The 20,915-nt window shown below is 42.1% G+C and overlaps 2 protein-coding genes across 5 annotated transcripts in view; both read left to right on the top strand.

Moving 5' to 3' along the window:
- Nucleotides 1–1,877, top strand: part of col7a1 (collagen, type VII, alpha 1) — a 54,251-nt gene extending 52,374 nt beyond the window's left edge. For both annotated transcript variants that reach the window (XM_052077349.1, XM_052077348.1), the window contains exons 111-114: nucleotides 153–230; nucleotides 545–598; nucleotides 721–769; nucleotides 977–1,877. In XM_052077349.1, the coding sequence (XP_051933309.1) occupies nucleotides 153–230; nucleotides 545–598; nucleotides 721–769; nucleotides 977–993 (198 nt within the window). In that variant the 3' untranslated portion in view covers nucleotides 994–1,877. The remainder of the gene's footprint in view (nucleotides 1–152; nucleotides 231–544; nucleotides 599–720; nucleotides 770–976) is intronic.
- Nucleotides 1,878–2,045: 168 nt separating this feature from the next.
- si:dkey-117n7.5 (uncharacterized protein LOC559444 homolog) lies at nucleotides 2,046–6,299 on the top strand. Of its 3 annotated transcripts, none has more exons than XM_052077350.1 (5): nucleotides 2,046–3,086; nucleotides 3,317–3,442; nucleotides 4,138–4,287; nucleotides 5,431–5,613; nucleotides 5,719–6,299. In XM_052077350.1, exons 1-5 carry the CDS (start codon nucleotides 2,750–2,752, stop codon nucleotides 5,745–5,747), a joined length of 825 nt encoding a protein of 274 aa, XP_051933310.1. In that variant the 5' UTR covers nucleotides 2,046–2,749; the 3' UTR covers nucleotides 5,748–6,299. The 3 variants fall into 3 exon arrangements, with proteins under 3 accessions (XP_051933310.1, XP_051933311.1, XP_051933312.1); XM_052077352.1 differs by lacking the exon at nucleotides 2,046–3,086 and adding an exon at nucleotides 3,103–3,256 and having other exon boundaries at nucleotides 3,295–3,442; XM_052077351.1 differs by lacking the exon at nucleotides 3,317–3,442.
- Nucleotides 6,300–20,915: the final 14,616 nt, after the last annotated feature.

The following is a 20,915-nucleotide window of genomic DNA, read 5'->3' as shown; positions in this document are numbered from 1 at the left end:
CAGGATGATTGAGCATATGATGTAAATTTAATGTATTTATGGATGGCACAGCTCCTGTTTCTGGATAATGAGCCATCTGCCTGGAGGCCTGACTTGAAGAACTATCTGCTCCGTCGTGTCAATCGTTTTTTATCTATTTTTTTTTGTGTTAGGGAGAAAGAGGGCCTGCCGGTCCCGCCGTAGTGGGTCCACGTGGGGTTCCCGGCATCCCAGGGGAACGCGGAGAGTCGGTTTGTGCCTTCTCCTTTTTGTCTCTTTACGGTTTTCCTCAATTATGACTTTGGAATCTAAAATCCAAATCCAAGAGGCCGGGTCAACCAATCTCTGCTGTCGGATTCATTTGCGCCTGCTGCATTTGTGTGCCTCTAAGCCGGTTTATAGTCAATGACATATTATTATATCAGCACTGTTTCAAATTCTGAAGAGGGTTTATGCTGAATTAACCTTTCACTCTGACTTTGCATCGAGTTGAGCGTCTAATGAATTATTGCGCTGCAGGCCACTCTGCGGGTTGTGCACGTCCTAATACCTGTCCATGTTGTAGGGGGAGATGGGCCCAGATGGAGCCAAAGGAGAGAGAGGAGAGCCAGGCATGACGGTCAGTATTTGAGCCCGCGGCTCATTCCGAAGAGACTGGCACGGCGAACGCCATCGCGGCAAATGGTTGTGACGCCTTGTTTTTCACCGTTTAATTGTTTCCCCTTCCAATTTGTGATTCAGGAGGCCGAGGTCAGAGAGTACGTACGCACGGAAATGAGTCAGCACTGTGGTAAGTCTCGGATGCGGTTTGCATTGCTAATTCATAGGTGCGCCGTCCCCAAATTGAACTTCAGCTAAGATGACTCACCGGTCACAACTCAGCTCTGTGAAAAAGTCTCAGTGAACGGCGGCAATGTCACAAATCTTTTTGAGCTGACCTTATTTTTTGTTTTGCCGTCTTTTGGTTGTCTGTCCTGTCCATCTGTCTGCTGCGCAGCATGTGGAGGTGAGTGAGCCGTCGGACCGCAGCACAAGAGGAAGGGGGAGATGCGCGTGCTGTGATTCAGCATGTGTCATCGTGCACATATTGGATGTACGCTGCGGCAGGCTCCGCATTAACAGCCGCGCAGTGTAGTGTAATGTGCGTGCATCTGAACTGCTCCAAAAAGTGCTTAATAAGGATACCGCTTTAGTTCAGTATTTAAGCTTTCTTGAAATAACAGTTTGGGCCCATTCCGGGATATCAAATACTCCTAACGACTGTCAATGTGAGACAAAATCAATTTAAGTACAACACGCATCCATCCATTTTCTACTGGTTGACCTTATTAGGGTCACAGGTGAAGGGTAAGAACAGCGATGGGCAACTTAGCGGCCAGAATTTTTCATCAGTGTTACTTGAAGGGGCCACATCGGGCTACAGATTTACTCACCAGACGTATGACAAAAATAAAATTTGGAGAAAATATGCGAGCAAATGACCTCCTCTTAATATATTTCATATCCTAAACCACCAACAAAAGGTTTGAAGCAACAACAAAATAACCGCATAGTGCAAACTTTTTTCCCCCCAGTGCAAAGGGCTCTCTTCCATAAAAATTACCATTCAAGGAGGCCACAAAACTATTGAACAAGAAACCAACATGAGGTGCAAAATCTATTTTTTTCCCCCACACAAATAAACATACTCAAAATGATAATATAACTAAAATATTATGTTTGTCCTGTATATAACTCCAAATCGACAAAACTATTTTAGGCCAACGTTGTAATATAGGGCCTAATTAGACCCATTGTAAGGGCAACTAAGACATCTAGTGGTGATTAGTAATATTACAACTTAAAACTACAGTCGACAACAGCATATTCGCAGTTCGGCACCTGCACTTTTTTTTGTTCCTCTTTCTTTCTTACCTTTTCATAGTTTGGATTTTTCACATTATTTTTTCTAGGTTTTTTTGTTTTTCGACACCTATTTCCCTTTGAAGATTTTTGAGGGATTTATGTTAAAAAAAGAAAAAAAGAAAAGATTTTATCATTTAATCAATGTGTGGTTGTGGCCCGCCAGTTGCCCATCCCTAGGTTAAAACGTATTACGAATAAATTACACAAAAATCAGACTGAGGTCAGTAAAAGGGCGTTAAATCCCGATGGGTTGCAGCCCCAATCTCATCTACTGTAATTAGATGATCCAATTTTCATCAACCATCATCGACGTTATGTGGCCATTTTATTTTACAAAAAGCAATTCCATTCAACAGGGTGCCTGAAATGCAGAAATCTAAAAACTTCAAAAATGACTAACGACGTTGACGAAATGTAATCAATATATCGAATGAATTGCTTTTGAAATAAGGCGATGCGGACATGGTATTTCTGAAAGACTTCATATCGAATCAGTCCCAGTAAACAGACATAAGCTAATTTTTTTCATGATGTTTTTGATTGACGAGCATAGAGAACTATTAATTTAAGAGTAACTTCATTGTTAATTTGTGTCTAACTGTCTGGCATAATGCCATCCACAAAATGAATGAAACCCTTTTGTGGTTAAAAATAACTTGCATTCATAATTAATTCAGACAATATGTATAATTCGCCAACTCCTTCGCAGGGAAAGAGACGTATGCTTCAAAATGGCTAATCAATATGCATTATGACTTGAGAATGAGACCAAATCAATCATTTCAACTCTGATTTAGTTATTGCCACGCACAGACTGACAGCGTGCCCCCCTTATTAACAACGAACGTTTTACACAGCTTGCACAATGCACGGCAAAGCGCTTGCATGTCATGGTCACATGGACGCCTCACAATGTTGCATGACCCTTTGTGTCTGTTTCGCGTGTCGGAACGGCCGATTGACTTTTGTGGTGACTTTGGGTTCTTTTTCTGGGTGTGGGGGGGTGTCTGTCCTTTTCTTTGTGCCCTCCTGGGTGGGAAACGCTTCCTGGCTGACTCTCCACTCTGTCTGCACTCCTTTCGGTGACACCCCTCCCCCCCTTTCGTCCTCCGCGTCCTGTGTATCTCTCTCGGCATCAGGTCCCGTCACTCGCTCCCAGCCCGTGGCAGCGGAGCAACTCGCGGCTCACAGGGCTGCGCAGGGTGAGTGCGTCCGTCCGTCAACACGGTCTGTTGGCTTCTGTGTCTGTTTGTCCCGTGCGTGAGCCTGCCCCTCACTGTTGGACCGACTCATTGGTGTGTTTTGAAGAAAACTCAGAATTCCCTTTGTGGACTTATGCTTTGTGAATATTAGCGTCTATTTATTTCCAGGCGTGGACAGACAGTCACTTTGCGACATTTGGACGTGTAGCATGTTGCCGCTGGTCTTTCAGGGCGTGAGCTGCACGTGGTGATGAACACCAACGACCCCGACTACGAGCACATCTACTCCGTCGAGAACTACGACGACCCCTTAGATGAGCTGCTGTATTTCCCTCCTGCTGTCAATCTCACTGATGGTATTGGACTTGGCCTGGAGAACTTCCATGTCAGAAGTAGTGGGGGTGGGGGCCAGTGGAATCGGCTTTTACAAGCAAATTATCATCTTCTCATATTCAACTGTCAAAGTCTGGTTGAGTGACATGCAATGATAGTAAAGTACGGTATAAGTCGGCAGATTGTTGAATGTCCAAAGGCAACACTGAATTTAAAAAAAAAGATGTCATTCTTGCCAGGAAGCTAACGCCATGCCAAATGAAAAAGATGTAACTAGTTTTGAAGTCATTTTTGTTTTGATTCTAAAAAGTGCAACTTCTCTTCTTTCACCCTTTCAAAATGGGAGTTTGTTTTGTTTTGAGAAAAGACATTCATGGATATCCAAACGACTTTGTCCATCCAATATCTACAGCACTTGTCCTCATTTAAAAAAAAAAAAAAAGTTCAAATTAGACATTACAGTCACTCAGTGGCAGTGTGACTGAATTGACATCGCTTGTTTAGACAAAAGTTTAGCATGTTTTCACCAGCATAAGTTTCATATGCTGTCGAAAACCATCCATGTCTGCCAGGGCCCCTCGGAAAAACACGTAACGGCTTGTTTGAATGGAATTGAAATTTTTAAATGGCTGTAAAATTGTGGCGTTTTCTCCCATCGACCAGCAACACGCCACCGTTCTTCGCTCCTTGATCCCCGCTTCAACCTGTGTTTCCACAGATGAGTCTGACCAACTGAAAACGGTCAAAGTTGAAGCCAAAAAGGCACCCAATGTCGTGAAAGTTGGTGGAGAAAGACGCGGCAAAGTTCCACCTCTCAAACCGGCCAAGCCCAGAACAATCAGGTCCACCAAAAGAGCCCACGGCAAAGGTAGGGAAGGTCGCAACCTGTTTTGGGGTATCATAACGCTGCGGTTAGAGCTTTTCAGTCATATCTCAGCTTGTTTTCGATCCAGCAAAACTCAAGGTACGAACAAAGTCTTGACACATCCGTCAGTTAATATACCAAAACTTAGCAGGAGGTGGCCATCACGCCATTTTGAATGCAGGAAAATTACTGTATAAATCATATTTGGAGTGAGCCAACGGAAGAACATGGACTCGACCCTGCCAAACATCTTTTTAGATTCATAGAAATGAGGGGCCAAGCCCTCTTCTTAGTCCATATATTTGAACATTCCTACAAAGTCAACATCTTGCTGAAAGTCTTTCCCAAAGAATGCAAGTTGTTCCACTGTAGCTGCAAAAGGATGCCTGCCAATCTTCATATTTCCTTCTTTTTTATGAATGGCATTCGTTACCTTGACTTCTTTGGAAGTGTTAGTTAGAAATTGTCACTTTGTTGAAAAAAAAACTAAAGGAATTGTAAACTGCATGATAGAAATAAAAACTGCAACGTGAATAGAAAAGAGTTTTATGAAGTAATTGCCGTGCGTACAGTTGTATTTGTGTGTTGGAAGTGTGCCTTGAACAAGGTTTCCACTCTTCCACTTGCTTTTTATTTATGGACCTTTTAAGGACTTTTAAGGGCTAATTTAGCCATTTTTAAGCACCTTTTCTCCCTTCAGCAGGGGATTCACGGTGGAGTTAATGCCCGCTCAGCAATATGCGGGCTGAATAGAAAGCCACATATCACTGAGCTGGTGTTCATTGCTGCCAAAGGAATCTTTATTTTTAGGGGTAATCGGCGAACCCTTTATTTGACAGACTGTATGTCAGATTTTCATTTTCCTATCTGTTACAGGTAGGAAAATGATAAAAACCTGAGTTCATTCTCAAGTACACCAAGAAAAAAAATAATTTGGAAAATATAAAACTTAATATATATATGTGTGTATATATATATATGGATTTTTATTGATTTTAGAAGCTTTCCCTGAAAATTAAAATCATCATTTTACAACTTCTTTTTTTAATGGGTTTTTATTACCTTTAGACGTGCTTGTTTTATGTTCGTCTCCCTCTTTTACAACACCCTCTCCCCTTCTTTTTTCATGTCCACGCTGCACTGCAGCTCCGGCAGAAGCATGCCTCGTGCCGATGGAGGAGGGCACCTGCGCACGCTTCACTTTGCGCTGGTACTTTAACAGCCATGTCCAGGCATGCAGGCCCTTCATCTACAGCGGCTGCGGAGGAAACGACAACCGATTCGTCCACTTGGAGGAGTGTGAGGAGGTGTGCCTTGGCAAGGCTCAAGGTAGACATGCACACACGCTCACTCGCGCACCAAAACACACACCCACACACGCACATGTGCATTGTTGCTGCGCAAAGGGTATTGAACATTTCAACTGTTCTTCAGGGTCTCCCTTGCTGCAAACAACCCGGTGATGTTGACCGAGTCCTTCTCTACACAGGAACATCAGCCTCTCCATCGATTTTAAATCATTCTCTTTGTCACATAACAACGATAAATATTTGTTTTTCTTTATTTATTATTATTTTTTCCACCCCCGACACCAAAACAGTTTTTCTTTGTCCTTCTGAACACATGCACAAAACCCCAAAAAATTGGCAAAAGCGTTTATGAAGACAATATTCATTACAGAAGATAAGCTTAGCTTTTTTTTTTTTTTTGGTGTGTATAACTTTGCAATAACTGTTTCGCAAGTACTGTACGGCAGTAATTCGCAACCACAGTGCTGCACCACATTGGACATTGATTTGACTGGATTGGTGCTATAATTATTTGAGTTTGACCAATAAAATGTATCTTTTGCTCATTGGTCCTGAGCGGTGACATATAGTGACAGGCAGAATGCTCTTCCCCGAGATGGAAGAAAGTGTATCCAGCTGTTGCCATTCATATAACAGAAGAACAGCTTTGTGGCCCAGATTTGCAACCGAGTAAGAACAGTTGTCAATAAATGGAGATGATTTTCAGTATGTACAGTATATTATTGTGTTTTTTTTTTAATTGTTTGGTGGTGTGCCGTATTCCCAATGTAAAATCTAAGTGCATTGGCTCAATGGTTGGGGAACACTAAAATCAGGTACTATTTGTATCTTCACACAGTATTTGTATCTTCATACAGGAATTTGTATCTTCAATTACAATTCAAGTTGCCGTCAGGAAATAACACAATTCTGAGTATTTGCCACTTTTACGATTTCTGAACTCCATAAAATAGTTTGTTGAGGGGAACAGAAACTGTCACCAAAGGAGTCTCAGCTTCAATATCCCTCAATATCCCTCAATATCCCCCAACCACTATATGATCACAGCAAAGACTTATAATTGAAGCCTCGGGCATCTTACTTTGTATGTTTCTCTTTTTGGGGGAAAATGTGTTTCTGCACGTGGATGCATGTTTACTCAACAGAAAATAGTTACCAAAAACTGCAAATACTGTATGATTTATTATTATTATTATTATTATTATTATTATTATTACTATTATGATCATTATTGCATTTTGAATAAACTAAATGTAAACTGCTAATGTGTGAGCATGTCGTGTGTGTGTGTGTGTGTGTGTGTGTGTGTGCGTGTGTGTGTGTGTGTGAGACCAATCAGGATGTTCCATTTCCATCAGCATATTTTATTAATGAAAGGATTTGCCGCTTGTTGGTCCCGGCCGCTTGTGCCTTTGCTTTTTTTGCAAGCCGTCTGCCCTCAGTTGATTTCCCCTGATGGGAGCATTCAGTGACTCGGCGTCCACTTGAGCACACTTCTTCACCTGGCATCATTTCTAAAAGTCAGCACACTATCAAAAGTCAGCAGTGTGACAGCTGGGGAAAAAGGCTAACAGAGTGCTGCCAGTTGTTCATTGTCAGAAGTTAATGTTGTTGTTGAGCTGAGAAAGGAGAAGTGGCGAGGATCCAAATGGCCCGCTTAAAAATATAATGCAACTTTAAGTGTTTTATAACTTTAAGATGTGGTGGAGTATTGCTGTGAAACCTGAAAAAAAGTTCCTTATATCTTATAGCAAAGTATTATTTTGTTTTGACGTGAAGATTTTTAATGTGAGAAAAATGTCATCGGGGGGCATCAATCTGGTTAATTTCTTTGACTCAACCTTACTAAAATAATCACGTATCGCCATTACCTTGACAAATACAGTACACAAGCTAATAATAAATTTGCGCAATTGACTACAATATATTGTTCACTCCTAACCCTAAATTCTGCTCAATTCAAACTGATTTTCGGGCAATCAATAATTTGGACAATTTGGCATCTCCAATTCCAGCACGACCTGGACAGGCAGGACACTTCTCAATGTTGTTTCAGCAGTAGCGTTACTGCTAACGAAGATAACGAAGATGAATGTAAAGTACACCAAAAAAATAAAAATACCTTTGGACCATTGTGTCTTCATGCACACTAATACAATTTGGATTTATAACATTACAAATGCTGTTTGTTTTTTTGTCATAACCCCCCCATTTTGCTGCTGTAGACTGCAAATTTCCCCAGTGGGACAAACAAAGGTTATCTTATCTTATACAACTCAATTCACAGAGTGTGAAGCTCAGTGACTTCAAAATAGCAGCAATCGCGGATGTCAGGTGAGGTTAAGCAAGTTGAAAATCACAAGTGGCTTGTGTGAATGGAGCAACTTTGACTCGTGCGGCTGGAATAACATCAATTACAAAACCTGGCTCTCTTTCGTTTTGAGTTTTTAGGTGAGTCAAGGTTATCCCCAAGCACAGTGAAATTGACTGAATTCTAATGTCATTCAGACGATTGAAGTGACCGCCCCCGCTTCATTTTCGAAACCCATTGATGCTATTGTCCTGGTAATTCTCAATGAAAGTCAAAGACAGTCCTTAATATGGAGATGCTGGACCTCTGCATAGAAAATAGAAATCACGTTCAGCCCTGCGCCTATTTATGCTTTTCAGCATAAGTGGCAAAAGTCCACACACGGCATACTCTAGAAGTGAGTTTTTTAGGTTACAATCTGTTCTTTGACAGGTCCCAAATATAATTTTTTTTTCTTGGAATTGCAACTGTGGACTTGTGATCAGAACATTTATGGTGGCGGTGAACTCAACACATGATACATAACAGCAATTTGGCAGATGAGTAATTCATCAAAAAATATGCTTTAATCCAGGGGTGTCAAACTAATTTTTATCGCAGGCCACATTTTTCCCTTGGAGGGCCGTGATGACTGAAACGATATATAAAAAAGTCAAGAATAACATTTTTTTCTACTATTGTTCCGGTAACTGTCATGAGGTGTTTGGTAACAATGAAATGCTTACAATATGTCACTGATTGATTACATATGAAATTTTGGTCCACATTTTAGCAAGTATCATGGAAGTTGTCATCATTGATTTGCTTTTGCGGGCCACTTAAATGACATGGCGGGCCACATCTGGCCCCCGGGCCTTGAGTTTGACACTTCTTTGAGCTGTTTAATGCCACTCAGTTGCGGTTTCCTGTCAAACTAATCAGGCAAAGAGAATTGCACTCTTTAAAGCAGGGGTGAAACACAAATGCTTCAGCAACAAACATGTCAACTCTAAACAATTGATTTCAGTGCTGTACTGATGACCTCGGAGAGGAGTTAAGACATTATTATGAATCGTACTTGAGTTTAAGGCAAAAATAATAAGACCCTTTTATGCAACCTGACACAATTATTAGGAAATGCACTTTTACAGGTCTCCAAGGTTAGTGGATCTTGTCTACGAGGAGCATGCGTGGTAGAAGCTGGTGGCATCCTTTGGATGTGTAAAGAGAGACCTTGTATTGTTGCATGTGCGCTTGTGCAGGAGTTGCTCATTTTTCCTCCTCGCTGACCTTGACAGTCGAACGCCTCAAGGTGATTGGTTAGCAGAAGCTACATGACGGGAAAGCTCACCAAGAGGCCAGCCAAAGTCTCTCTCTCTCTCTCTCTCTCTCCCTCTCATCTCTCTTCCCTCCCCAGATTTTTTTCCTCCCACACGCTACCCACTTGCCTTCCACAAGTATAAAGGCTGTTGCTATAGCGATGAAATGTGCTCGGTTTCACTTTTAGCCTCTCACTTCTATTAGCATACGATCCGCCTCAATTCCATCTTTCTTGCCATCCTGCTCTTCAAGTCACTTGGGCGTCTTGTCGATGCTCGTATGTGCTCATGGCTACATCCTGCATGCGGGTGTGTCTCAAGAGAGATAGGATTATTACAAAGCTCATCTGTGCTGGCAGCACATTGTCCGAAGGGGCCCCCCCCCATGTTATGTTTGATCTTCCATATAGCATTTGTGTATGTGTGTGTGAATCCTTCACTCGTGCGCCAAGCTCAGCATTTATACATCCTATTGATCCCAGCAGCTGCACTAACCTCTGTTGCTCCTGGAGGAACTTTTAACAGTTTCCCCACGCTACTATTTGCTACTGTAACGCAAGCAGAGCGAGTGCACGTCCGAGTTGTACTATAGAAGTGTTTACGAGGCACTCGAGAGGGACCAGACTTCCACAAAGGCTAAACAAACCTAATTTGGATGAGTAGAACAAGAGCACTTTGGGTAGATAATGATACTCTTACGTACTTATATTTACTATTCACTCTCGGAAAAGACTTTCCCGACATGCTTCCATCATGTTAGACAAAATCAGTACTCGAGAGAGACCATTTGGCGGAGAGTGAACAATTCTTCAAAACAAAAGGCTTCAAACGGTTAATGTGTCTCCCAGTCCCACTTTATTGTCAGTGAACAAAGCAAAAACAACTACACAATGTGTATTTAAAACAACCGCATAGCTTTACTTTCGATCAGTCCAAGTTGGCTAACGCTAACAAACAATACAAAAAGCCAAAACGGGCTGATAGCATTTGTGTAGGGGTGTTGTTCCCTTTCAAATAATATTTCAACACAAAAAGGAGCATGTCGGCTGACTAAAAACAACACTCTTGGGCATATATTCTTTATCATCAGTAAAAACTCACCAATATCACTTTGGCTTGCTGAGGAGCTTTGACCGTCTCCATGTCTGTATTACACTTTGCCCACATTAACATTGATGTTATGGTAATCGTAAACATCGGTTACATAAAACAAACCAGGAGCAGCAAAACAAAGCACACAACTTCTCAAAGTACATTTTCTGTGGTTTGTGGGAATAAGGAGTTTAGTTTGGGACCATCTCTGCCTCTCCATATCTATTAATACAGTACACTGAATGTTTTCCGGCGGTCCGGTAGTCCAGTGGTTAGCACGTCGGCTTCACAGTGCAGAGGTATCGGGTTCGATTACAGCTCCGGCCTCCCTGTGTGGAGTTTGCATGTTCTCCCCGGGCCTGCGTGGGTTTTCTCCGGGTGCTCCGGTTTCCTCCCACATTCCAAAAACATGCGTGGCAGGCTGATTGAACACTCTAAATTGTCCCTAGGTGTGAGTGTGAGCGTGGATGGTTGTTCGTCTCTGTGTGCCCTGTGATTGGCTGCCAACCGATTCAGGGTGTCCCCCGCCTACTGCCCGGAGACAGCTGGGATAGGCTCCAGCACCCCCCACGACCCTAGTGAGGATCAAGCGGTTCGGAAGATGAATGAATGAATGAATGAATGTTTTCCAATAGACCTCAGTGTTGCCCGGCATGTTGCAACAGAACATCGTACCACCGAAGGTGTGCAACTATAAATTATTTCCTTTAGACTGTAAAGACATTTTTTGAAGAAAAAAAAACAACTAGTGCTTCAAAATATGCAGTGCAGCGGAAGTTAAAAAACTTGACCAATGGAATTTCATGTTAGAATAGGAAAGCAGCATATGTCATATTGAGACTAATAAAAGTTTTCTTATCTTAGGCTATTAGTACTTCATATTTATCTAAGGTGGGCAGGTGTGCTGTTTCAGAAAGTAGCAAAAAAGAAAACGTCTTATCCAGCCACTCAATTTGTAAGATGCAGGAGTGGAAAGAAAAAAATCTCCCCAAATATTCATGCCTATTCTCCAGTGATTTCATCTTTTGTGTTCAGCAGGATACGGGATTTAAATACTGCACATGTGCAATTGAAATGAAAGGTCTCATGAGATTTTTTTTTCTTTGACAACTCATATGGCAAGCTTTGAGGTAAAAATATGTACCTGCTACTTAAAATGCATACGGTTTGGCAGCTCTGGGTTAACATCTCCCTAGCAATCAGTGCCGATTTGTATGCTTAGTTTGCACCGATCCTTCCTCTAATGTTAACAAAATCTTGCTGTGTTATCACAAAATTAAAGCCTACATGCAGTACTGTATCTTTATTGCCACTTTTGCACGATGGTGATTGCTTTGCCAAGCCCAGTTTTAAACATGAATCTTTCTCCGAACGTTAACTGGATCTTCCTTCATATTTTTCTGACTTTTCCTATTTTTGCTCATCCAGAATGTTGAGTGAACCATTTTATTTGTTTTTTTTTCAGCTTTTTTTTTCCACTGCAAGTCAGTAATTGCCTCCTAGGGAATCCAATGCATTGAGCGGAAAAAAAATTGCATTTGTTCTGCATTGAAAAGAAGTCTTTATTTATATGTAGACGAACGTTGCCCCCCCCCCCCACGCCCCTTCCTCCCTCCCTTTTCCCACCCAGCCAACTTCACCATCCGTGTTCTCATTCAACCTCATCTGGTGTCCATCTCCCCTTCTAGATAGGCAAGTAGCCGATGTGTTGTTTGGTTTGTGTGTGTGTGTTTTTTTTCTCCCCTCCCGGAATGAGTCAGCTATTAGCATATTATCTTCATTATGGCGGTGATGAGATGGCTGTCACAATGCTTCAGTATTATTAAAAAGCTCTCATGGGATATTTTAAGTGCGTCAAGCAAAATTAGCATACGTCATTTCTCATCTGCCCTCTTAAACTGTATTTCCATTCTGAGATGTTTTTCTTATTTTGGCCCAACGCATTCCTCTCCGGTCTGCGCTCCTTCCATCTACCCCCCCCCCCCCCCCCACCTCCTCTCTGCCGCCTATAAGCAAATCTGTAATCTGTAATTTAGCAGCTGGCTAGGAAGCAGAGATTGCTGGAAAGAAATCGTTTTTTGGAAGGAGCGGAAGCTGGAACGTCACGCTTGTCGGGAACAGATGCAAGACCTTGATGTCGGCTCCAGTTTGACCCTTCTGATAACTTTTCATATCAACCACTTGAAGCATCAAATGGGATGGGAACAGCCATTCACACACAAATACCTCAACGATGATTGCCATTTGGCAATGAAAGAAACTTGACTGAAGTACATCGGGAAATCAAAAGTGCATCTGTTATCTTTAGACATTTACCATTTGATAGTTTGTTAAACATATCTACAAAATTGACCAAGTCAACCTGCACGTAAAACTACAGGGAATCTATTTTTGAGGCTCCATAGCTATTGAAGCCATTAAAAAAACGTGAATTAAAGTAATCTGAAATTAAGCATTTTCTATAAGTGGGTCAATACTTACAAGAATGAGAATTTCCCATTTCACCTCCTTGATTGGGCCTGGGAGTTTTTTTAAATTCCTGCCAATCAATCAGAGTAGGGCAGGGGTCTGCAGAGGGCGGGGCCAATGGGCATCCTCCTTGGGGGCATCCACACTGCCCCCGCACCATGTATACTGTCACGGCAGGGTATACACAATTGCTCAAGTAGACATGAAAAAAAAAATACATATATGCTTTCATCCGCAAACACTCCACCCAAATGTACAATGGATGTGCTGTGGATGCCCTCGCCTCAGGTGGGTGCCTGGGGCCCCCGCCCCATCGTCCCCAATCCTCTGCACGCCCCTGCTCCTGCGACCATCACGCACTGTAAGTCCGCCCACCATAAGTGATTGGCTATTCAAATTGGAGTCCCGCAATGTTTCCCAGGTGAAAATATATAGCGACACATAGTCCAAAGTCTTTTAGTGCAGAAATGGCGGCAAGTCTGATTTAAGTAGCACATATCACACCCAGAGGCAAACTCAAGTGTTTTGGCAGAAGCCAGCAGAACATAAAAGCAAAGCGAGTGCAATAGAAGTACAGCACGCAAACAAATCTCTGAAAAGCACACGTTTCATGAAGATTACCAAAAAAAAAAAATACATCTCAGTCCAGTGCAGTGTCACTATGTGATTATGCTAGGGCAAAAGTGCTGGGGCACCTGGTCAGAAAACCCACAGTCTGTGCAGATGAATGGAAATAAGCAGCTTCCTTTCACCCTTCTGGGTAGACGGCTCCACAAGAGGTTGGTGTGCCACTATTGGGAAATTGTTGTTCATTCATCCGCAACATTTGTGTGCAGTCACACATGCCCACGATTGCTGCTGTGGTTCATCCCAAAGGGATTCTGTGTCAACCCCCATAGATTTGTCTCAAGTTCTTCCACATCAAACTTGCCAAGCTTGCCCTCATGGAAAAAGAGACTTTCCCTAAACGCTCTACACAGAATTGTCCAAATATACATTAATTCTAATGATGTCATCCTCCTACACCGCGACATTAGTAGGAAGCAAGATTTAAATATTTTCCATTTTAAACCTTGCGGGTGATGTCCAGTTGGAATTCAGAACTTTAACACCAATTTATGTAACTACACTTGCGATGGTGGATAGGAAAAGTAAAGTGTTGAGAAAAAAACAATATTAATAATAATAAAGCAAAAGGGAATGGTTTTCAGTCATTTAATTGTCGCAAACCATCAGTTGTGTTACATGGATTATTGCAAGAATTTTATGACAGCTGATTGTCTTTGAGACCCTGAAAGTATCTGAGCGGGGCTACGTGTCTTAGTGCTAATGCTAGTTAGCAGACGGCTAGAGAAACGCCAATTGACTCGTTCTTTTACACACATCTACTGTTTATTTTTAAAATAAAAACATTATTGATCCAGTATGGCTTGTCTGTGTTTCACTGTGTAAGCAGATGCTTTAAAAGTAACATTTCTACCGTTTATATAGACGTTTATACAATTTACTGACGAGGTTGCTAGTCAGGTAGCATTAGCGTTCGCCTTTTCAGGATGTGTACAGATCGCATTTGTGCTATTCTCAGCATTCAGGACAGATGCGCATATTTTGAAAGGGACTATGCTACCAAGCTCAGTTCTCCCTTTTTCCTTTTTTTTTTTCCTTTCCTCAGTTTTCGTTTCATTTCACATCACTATCACAGAGTACGTGGGTTGGGTGAACTCAGTGTTGACCACACATACGGATTCACAATCCTGAATATTGATTGGGTTTATCTTTTCTGATTGTCGGCTACAAACAATAAACTGCTGGGTTAAAACTAGTTTGTTTGTTTTTTTAACTCATTGGGTTCTTTTTACAAATTCGTCATAATAAACGAGAAAGGGAAAATGCTCAAAATTAGCCCAGTTGTGGGTAAATATGTCACTCACATTTGTTTTCGTAATGAGGCATTTGTTTTGTTGTTGTTGTCGATGACACTTGTAATCATCAACACAAAATGTCCATTAGTCTTTGTCTTTCCACAGTTGTGTCGCGCATGTTTGCGGCTGTCTCTGTGATCCAGGCTGTGACAGATGCAAACAACCTTCTCTTCTCACACTTGCTCCCTTCATCTCGCCTCTTCCTCACTCATGACCTTGACATGAACTCGTTGGAGGTTGGTCACCTCTTTTTCTTCTTTCAAAATCCTCCTTTGCCAGTCTTGCTGCAGGTACATACACATATTATTAGGGAGAGAGATTTGCCAAAAATCACATTTTGAGGTAATGTGACATGAGAAGTGCTCTCAGAGTGACAGTTAATGAGTTGTGAGCAGGGTTATCTCTTTTGGATGGATCGCTTGGCGTCACGCCACCTCGGGGCATCATCTCAATTATTCAGCATATCATCCCCAACAGGCCTCACCCAGATATGCGTCCGCAGCATGAAATGACACCCTGGTACTGGTCTCGCAAAAGAAAATGTGAACACCCTTGTACAGATGTTTGGGGAGCTGATGACCCCCTACCGTTGGAAAGCTTCCGTGCAGGTTGGAGAACATGGAGGCAGCACAAGCTGCTGCGCCAGTTGCGTATGGTTGAGTGGACAAGGCAAAGCGACGACAGGTTGAATGGTTGGAGGAGGGAGTGGACCCAGAGAGAAAGCCGAGAACCCACGACAAAGGTCAGGAAGAACTTGCCGGAAATGGAAACGGGCAGCATTGAAGTGACAGGTCAGTGAACGTCTCATCTTTGATCCATCACACAGTTCCTTCGAGTTTGGTGAACGGAGTCGCAAATATCTGTCCGTCAATTCACTCGCATACCACGTCCACACGTCTGTCCAGTCACATGTACATAATAGAAACATTACTACGAGAAGAAATTATTTCTTTTCATTTTTCAACCATTAGTGTGACCTTAAACTTGAACAACTCAAAAATAACCAACATAGATAATGTGGTTGTACAAGTGTGCACACCATCTTATAACGCAGCTCTAAGGAGATCAGATGTTCTAGTCGGCTTTTCATGCCAGCCCCCCCCCCCCCCCCCCCTTAGAGTAGTAGAGGCCTGAATGTTTTGTACCGACATTGACTGCTATTTGGAACTGTTCATAATTCCATAAAATAAAATTTTGTTTCAAAAAACAAATCCGACTCTTGAGCACACGAGCAATTTGCCTAAGCCTGTAATAACGGGACATTACATTCTCCTCAGTTGGTCAAGTTGGCGCGTAGTTTTTAAAGGATGCGTCTAATTCCATATGACATATATTTGTAAATCAGGAGCCAATAAACTTGCAGATGTTGCGTGCACATCTGCAGGACAATGATGGCTTCCGGTTGCACCCGAACAGACGCTAATAGTGCATAGGTGGGCCTCAGCGGGTGGTGCAATCATATAGATAAAGTCCACATTGAAGTGCCTGTGAGGGAGGAAGGTTTCCTGGGTGCACTAATGAGAGGGTGAAGGCAGCTGCCAACCTTTTTAGAAACCCTTTCAGAGAGGCGTTTTAGTCAAATGTCTCCCGGTGCCCTTCATTGGCGTCTTGAGGCTGGCAAAAGGTAAATGTGAGCTCATTTATGTTGCCGTATTTTAATTGGCTCGGAACCATTTTAAAAATACACTGCGGATGTTCTTGTCTTTTGTGTCTCCCGCTTATACCGTCACCCTCTTAATCTATTTGGCTCCAGATTTTGCTGGCCATCAAACTTAGCCGCAATGCTCTCCGCCTGCACTCTGTCCCTGGCTGAGCGTCTTTCAAACATCTGCCCAAGGTCATTTTGTGAGGCCACAAACGGCCACCTTTCTCGCCACCATCACTTTGGTAAAACGATGTTCTCTGTGCGCAGACACGATTGTGTATTATTTATTGGCGGACTAAAACTCTCCTCTCATCGGACTTGCAATCAGGTCTATGTGATCAATCTCTCCTCATACAGTCAAGTGCTTCCCAGTTGGAGCAGAGAGTGGCGCTGAGTCAGTGGCTGACACGGGAGGCATCGTGACATTTTCATTTGCGCCGTCTCTCTTTAATAGGATACTCCAGCCGGCGGTCTTTCGTTGCCGTGACTGTAATGAGGTCAGCTGTGAGGCTGCGTCTACAGGACGCTGCTTTCAAGGGCATTCATAAATGATGCTGGCTCTATATCAGTCCCGAAACGTATCCCAAATACAGAAGTGCCTTGAGATCCGAGTTTTTTTTCGAGACACGAGTAGGCATTCGGCATATTTTGGGGTTTGACTTGCGAGCAAAAACAGATAGGGCACACCGTATGCTGACAGTCACTTCAAGTCACTTCTTAACAAGAAGCAGTTTGGCCAAATAGACTTCAAGCTATTTATTTGCACTCCCATATGAAGTCTACTCTCAAACTAAACACAAAACAAAGAGCTGTGTGTGTCAAACAACCAAATATTATTACTCACTGAGGAAAGTCTGGTTAGCTTAATGCTAATAAATAATGCAAAAATGCCATAGATGGACTAACGAAGCGCATCAGTGGTTGTCGTTTTGCAACCCTTCAAGCAATGGCTATTTGCACACAAACGGTGGAGCAACATATGTAGACTGAAAAAAAATGCTCACAGGCATAGACTCTTTCATATAAACTGATATTTTCTGAAGCTTACCGAAGAGTTGTCGCTCTCTCCTCTGTTTCCATGAATATTTGTATGTCTGTATTTTACTGCCTCCAGGTGACCGAGGCACGCACGCCAGCAGGAGTTACGCAGTCACTCATAAATTTGTCATGCTGCACAAGTTCTGTCATTATTTACCACATAATAACAATGAGCAATACCAAAAACAAACAAGAATAAATAGCCGTGTATATTACACTGGGGAACTTTTTTTTAACTGTTGATGTCATATTTTTATGCTGATTAAAACTAGAATTGGCATATTGATTCCAAAATTGCAGTCAGGTTTTTTTTCTTTTTGGCAAGCATGCACAGCATGCTTTGAGCTCACACAAAAATGCGCGCTGTTTACGAAAAATATCGATCCCCGAATTCTTTAATCGTTTGGAGGATCTGTTGTGAAAAGCCGGCATGATGGGGCCTGTTCATCGCTGCTTTCATCTTTTCATTAAGCACGTTAAAACGTTGTCTGGACAAATAAGATTTTATGACGTTGGATTTTTTTTTCTACTCACAGTATTTCCCTTGGGGGAACTTCATAGAAGTCGCTCAGCATCCTAAATTAGATTGCGTTTGACCTTTCAGGCTCTATTTTACCATGCAGCTATGCCCCCTAGAAGTATCATGATGACATCCGAACAATCTAATTGCACACTTAGTTCGCGCAATACCAGGGTTTCGTTGCCACATGATTGCTTCTCAGACTTCTTTGATCTCAAATATTTAGGAAGGTCAAAAGACAATGGTTAAGAAACGAAATTATAATGATCAGGCATGTTTGATTAAAAAAAAAAAAGAGAGGAACGATAATAACATACATCAAAGGTTAAATTCTGAGTATCAACATGTATGTCGCTGCCAGTCAACCAAAAAATAAACATTATTATATTGTACAATCAACATCTCCATGTTGACTGTACAGTATAATAATAATAATGGAGATGTTGACTGTACCATATTGGCTCCAGTGATGCTGAGAAAAGCCAAAATGTTTTGCTGCAGATCTACATCATTTTCGACTGTACGTGCTGTGTACAGTGTCGCATGCATTTGAGCAATGTGTGCACGCTGCGGTGTGATCTAATCTCAGTTTTGGACGTGCTGCGAGGTTGAAGGCGGGCTGAGCCGCAGGGCTTGACTGTGGTCCAGGTTGACCAGAGGCTCCGCGGGGTTCTCTAATGCTGCCTCAGACACACGAGCGTACAATCCATACCAAAGCGGGATGGGAAAAATCCGCAATCCCGCATGCATTATCACTTCAGTGAATGCTTCATCTCGACATTGATTTGAAAATGTGACCACGGACACTCTTGTGTAACCCGCACGGAGCCAAATGTCATCATGCTTCAATGCTTGCTATTTACTTATGAATGCGAAACTTTACAGAGTAAATCTTCAAATATCAGGAGAAAAACAAAACGGACCTTTGTGTCTTCCTGGATCAAAGAGCAAGGGTACTTCTTTCATCTTTCTGGACTTTTAAGAACGATCAAGACAGATGTTTTTGGTTTTTTTGTTCCTTTGGAAAAAAGAGACATTGGAGATTCTACAGAGGCATGACAGTCTTGATAAAATCAAATGTTAATCTGCTCCTTGCTCTGAAGCTCCGAGAATGTCGTGTCATGTTGTTTCCTAATGCAGGAAATATAACATGTGAAAAAAAACATGAATGCATCTAAATACGTGTCATCTTTTCCCATTGAATTGAATAGAAATGCCATGAATCCATTTCAGCCTTCCGAAAAATAAACCCAAGAAAAATGTCTCCAATGTCTTTTTGATCCCCCCCCAAAAAACACGTTTATAATATTGAACTTTATAAAACTGTGCAAGAATAACATTATTAAATAGAATGTAAAATAATTATAAGTGATTGTGACTGTGCAACTCCTTCGGATATGCGTGAATGCCTTGGCCACCTGGAGCCAGCAAAATAATCACAACTGAATAAGTTGCAGTAATTTTCACCGAGGATCAAGAATATATATATATATACTAGCTGGTTCGCCGCCCTCCGGGCGGCTCATCAGCTAGTTCCTGCGGAAGGCTGGTAAGGTGGGCCTTCGGCCCACAAAAGTGTTGTTGCTTGGTTCAACTTTTTGTTCATCTTCATTGCTTATCGCGAAAATAAAGAGATGTTTAGCTCTACTAAATAACTAACAATTTTATTGCAATGCTTGTGGGTAGACAACATTTTTTCGCTAAGATGCCCGCGCGATCGTAGTGAGCCACTGCCTGAGCGGCGCAGTGGCGGCGCGCAGCGGCGCGGTGAAGTAGGTACGTTTTGAAAAGGGACAGACTGAAGGACAGACCGCGTGCGGGACGACGCGCAATATATATATATATATATATATATTGTCTGTCTACATGTGTTTCTCCACTGTTTGTGTTCAATTAACTGTCGATTAAGGGGTTGTGGGTTGTAACAAGGAGTGATGATATTCATTTGTTCGTCAATATAGTTTTTGCATTGTTTGTTGGGATCAAGCTAAGCGCACTTTCCAAAGGCAAAGCCATGTAACTGTCTTAAATGCACAAAATGTAATTCTCCTTTGTTTGATGTTTAGTTTGACAGTAAACCTCAATTAAGAGTGGCTTTAAACAGCTTGAAGTCTCTTTAGTAAATTATTCTATGCAGTGATGTCATCATGTCGGTAACATCCAATCAGAAAGGTGGAGAAACGTAAAATGTAGATTCGTATAGGTTCATGTATATGTGTGTGTGTGTGTGTGTGTGTGCGTGCGTGCCGCTGAGAGGCACAAGCATACGGCATGTGGGTGTTTGGCACATGCTCCTAAATGCTGGCCAGCGTTGTGACTGTTTTCACAAGAGATTCCGAATGGTAGCAAGCGCACATCTGTTTCTGCCCCCCCTCCCTCCCCACACACACACACACAAAAGAAAAATGAATAAATAAACTTGTCTTTGCAGGATCATAGGGGGTGTCTTGTTTGGTAAATGTGGTGTGAAAGGGGAAAGGTGGTCACTCGAGAAAACCTGGTGAGGTGCGACTGTGCGGTCCTAACACCTTTCAGCTGAGAGCATGAGAGATTTATGTCATACTGTGTAATCATACTTGGATCCAACATGGAAATTAAGACCATCATTTGACCTTCTCAAACAGCAAGGAACAAAATGTACACACATAAGCGATTAGGTCTTTGAATTTGACCCTGTATGGTTCAAACCCAATAATTAAATATGATTGAAAAGGGTGGCACAGTGAATCGGGAGTTAGCAAATACGCCTCCCGGTTCTGAAGGTGGGATTTTGAACCCTGGTCCTGAGCGTTCACTCAAAATTCTCCCGAGGTTGAGAATATCATGAATGGAAAATCATCCGGGTCCATTTTGATTTTGTGCTTTTGAACTTCATGCCCTTGTGTGACGATTACGAATGATCCCAAAAAAGATGCGTGTGGTGCATTTACTGCATTAAGCCCCGCTATTTGTCATTCTTATTTGCAATTTTACACACGCGCATGCATATTTAATCACCGTAAAATAATCAAATTGTGTTTATTCTT

Source organism: Hippocampus zosterae, chromosome 9 (assembly GCF_025434085.1).
Source record: "Hippocampus zosterae strain Florida chromosome 9, ASM2543408v3, whole genome shotgun sequence".
NCBI lineage: Eukaryota > Metazoa > Chordata > Actinopteri > Syngnathiformes > Syngnathidae > Hippocampus > Hippocampus zosterae.
This window is presented reverse-complemented; position numbering and strand designations above follow the sequence as displayed.

What these genes read in the sequence shown, in the direction of transcription:
- si:dkey-117n7.5 (XM_052077350.1), top strand. Translation starts at nt 2,750, where the DNA reads ATGCACGGCAAAGCGCTTGCATGTCATGGTCACATGGACGCCTCACAA. An exon ending in TGCTGTCAATCTCACTGATG is followed by an intron (nt 3,443 to 4,137) that starts GTATTGGACTTG and finishes GTGTTTCCACAG; the next exon opens with ATGAGTCTGACCAACTGAAA. An exon ending in CAAAAGAGCCCACGGCAAAG is followed by an intron (nt 4,288 to 5,430) that starts GTAGGGAAGGTC and finishes GCTGCACTGCAG; the next exon opens with CTCCGGCAGAAGCATGCCTC.